This window comes from Microtus ochrogaster, chromosome 8 (assembly GCF_000317375.1).
Source record: "Microtus ochrogaster isolate Prairie Vole_2 chromosome 8, MicOch1.0, whole genome shotgun sequence".
Classification (NCBI taxonomy): domain Eukaryota; kingdom Metazoa; phylum Chordata; class Mammalia; order Rodentia; family Cricetidae; genus Microtus; species Microtus ochrogaster.
The window spans coordinates 8133497-8136322 of NC_022015.1; the positions used below are offsets into that span (position 1 = coordinate 8133497).

General features: G+C 39.5%; 1 protein-coding gene across 1 annotated transcript in view; it reads right to left on the reverse strand.

The window, feature by feature from the left end:
- Positions 1-2826, reverse strand: part of Pik3c2a (phosphatidylinositol-4-phosphate 3-kinase catalytic subunit type 2 alpha) — a 106255-nt gene that overhangs the window by 29595 nt on the left and 73834 nt on the right. The window contains exon 14 of the mRNA XM_026781265.1: positions 1768-1879. Coding sequence (XP_026637066.1) covers positions 1768-1879 — 112 coding nt within the window. The remainder of the gene's footprint in view (positions 1-1767; positions 1880-2826) is intronic.

A 2826-nucleotide genomic window follows, 5' to 3' on the forward strand; every position in this document is an offset into this window, starting at 1 on the left:
TTGAATTGCTCAACATCCTTAGCCATCAGGAAAATACAAATCAAGATGAGATACCATATTATACTTGTCAGAATGGCTAAGATCAAAAACACCAATGACAGTTTATGTTGCAGAGGATGCAGAGTAAGGGGAACACTCCTCCATTGCTGGTAGGAGTGCATACGTATACAGGCACTTTGGAAATCAGCGTGGCGGTTTCTCAGAAAATTGTGAATCAACCTACCTCAAGACCCAGCAATACCACTCTTGGGCATATACCCAAAGGATACACACTCATACCACAAGGACATTTGTTCAACTGTGTTCACAGCAGCATTATTCGTAATAACCAGAACCTGGAAACAACCTAGGTGCCACTCAACTGAAGAAAGGATAAAGAAAATGTGGCACATTTATACAATGGAGTACTAGTGGTAAAAAACAATGACATCTTGAAATTTGCATGTAAATGGATAGAACTAGAAAAAAAAAACTATCCTGAGAGAGGGAACCCAGATTTAGATAGACAAACATGGTAAGTACTCACTCATAAGTGGATATTAGATATAAAGCAAAGGATAACCACCAGTCTATTGTCCATAATCCCAGAGAAGCTAGGTAACAAGGAGAACCCTAAGAGAGACATACATGGATCCCCCTGGAAGGGGAAAAAGGCAAGATCTCTTGAAAATTTGGGAATGTGGGCAGGGGAGAGAAGGGAGGGTGGAAAGCAGGGGTCGGGAGGGAAAAAGGGTAGTAAGGAGGAGAACATGAAGGAATGGGATGCTCAAGAAGGGGGAAGGACAGAGAGGGAGAGAAAAGAAAGTGACATCTTGATTGAGGGAGCCATTAAAGGGCTAGCGATTACATAGCACTAGGGAAATTCCCAGGAATCCACAAGGATGACCCCAGCTAAGACTCTAAGCAACAGTGGGAAGGATGCCTAAACTGGCCTTCCTCTGTAAAATTGATGACTACCTTAATTGTCACCATAGTACCTTCATCCAGAAACTGATGAAAACAGATACAGAGATCTACAGTAAAGTCCTGGGCTGAGCTACTGGAGACCAGTCCAAGAGTGGGAGGAACAATAATATGAATAAAGGGGTCAAGACAGAAACAGCTGATCTGAGCTAGTGAGAGCTCACTGACACTGGACTGACAGTGGGAGAACCTGCATAGAACCAAGCTAAGTCCACTGAATACGGGGAACAGTTGTGAGTGCCACCAGGATCTATCCCTAGTGCTTGAACTGGTATCTTGGAGCAAATTCTCTTTGGAGGAATACCTTGCTTGGCCTAGATATAGGGGGAGGACCTTGATCTTTCCTGGAAGTGAAGTGTCAGACTTTGTTGACTTCCCATAGGAAGCCTTACCCTTTCTGAAGAGCGCAATGGAGGAGGGGGGGGACAGGGATAGCTACATAAAATAAGAAAATATTGCATTAAAAAATCCTTAATTAAAAAACAAACAAAAACAAAACTAAAATGAAGGACATCTTATTATGATCATTCCAGTAGAGATTGATTAATAATATTGAAGGAAACAAAACCTTAGATCTGAAGATTAAGATCTTTGCCCTGCAGAACACCAGCTATAGCACATAGGAGAATGAGCCCAGGAAATGTTTTTATAACACTTAAATTGAAGACAGATTCTGATATCAAATTAATTAGACAAGATTAATTAGGTTTCTTCAATACAACCCAGGTCATCATGGTATACACAAACACTTTCTACAAAGACATTCACATGTAAGCCCCTCTATGTGTCAAGAACAACCATTACCTGTAGCACAATTCTTTCCATGACACAGCCTTTTTTTGGGATTGCTCCAGGAACAGAATTTGTATGTGATGAAGTCCAAAGGTAGAGAAATTTTGTTCCACATGTTAAAAACCTTCACGAACATAAGAATACTGTGATTTTCATTTCAAAAATCTCAAACTTACAATATATCATGACAATCAATTTGAAATATAAGTAAAAATAGTATGGTCTTCAAGAACATTTTAGGAGGGGACCGTGTATGTATATATGTATGTTGGTTGGTATGTAAAATGAATAAAAAGAGAACATACTAGGAGGAACCAGCTGGCTGGGCGGTGGTGGCACACACCTTTAATCCCAGCACTCAGGAAGGAGGCAGAGGCAGGCGGATCTCTGTGAGTTTGAGGCCAGCCTGGTCTATAAGAGCTAGTTCCAGGACAAGCTCCAAAGCTACACAGAGAAACTCTGTCTTGAAAAAAAAAAAAAAAAAAAAAAAAAAAAGAAGAAAAGAAAGAAAAAGAAGGAATCAGCTGCCATATTGTACTGAGAAGTTAGGTAAAATATTAACGGGGGGCAGGGAAGAGAAATTATGGTCATCAGGTAAAATAAATGAAAAAAATTTAATTAAAAATATTACTGTGTAGGATCAGAACAAAGAAAGGGAGAATAAAAATGCACCTTGGAAAGAATGACATTGAGGAGAGAATACAGAAGGGAAAAGGACAACCACTGTCCCCAAAAACACTCTAAGCAGGAAGGTGAAAAAAATTGTCTTCCAAAGTTTTTTTGAGAGACCATGACTTGAAGGTCATGGTTTGGATTACAGCATTACACCCTGCTTTTTACCATTATTATAAAAAGTACATGCCAAGAAAATCAGTAACTGCTTTGCACTGAAGCACAAATTATTTGACGTAAGCTATACATGAAAGCTCCTCAGTGAATTTTTTCTCTAAAAGATTAGACAATAAATATTTAGGAGCCAGCATGTGTTTGTAATCACAGTATCTGGGAGGCTGGGGCAGGAGAACCATAAATCTGGGCTACATAGTGACTTCCTGCCTAAATTTTTTTTTT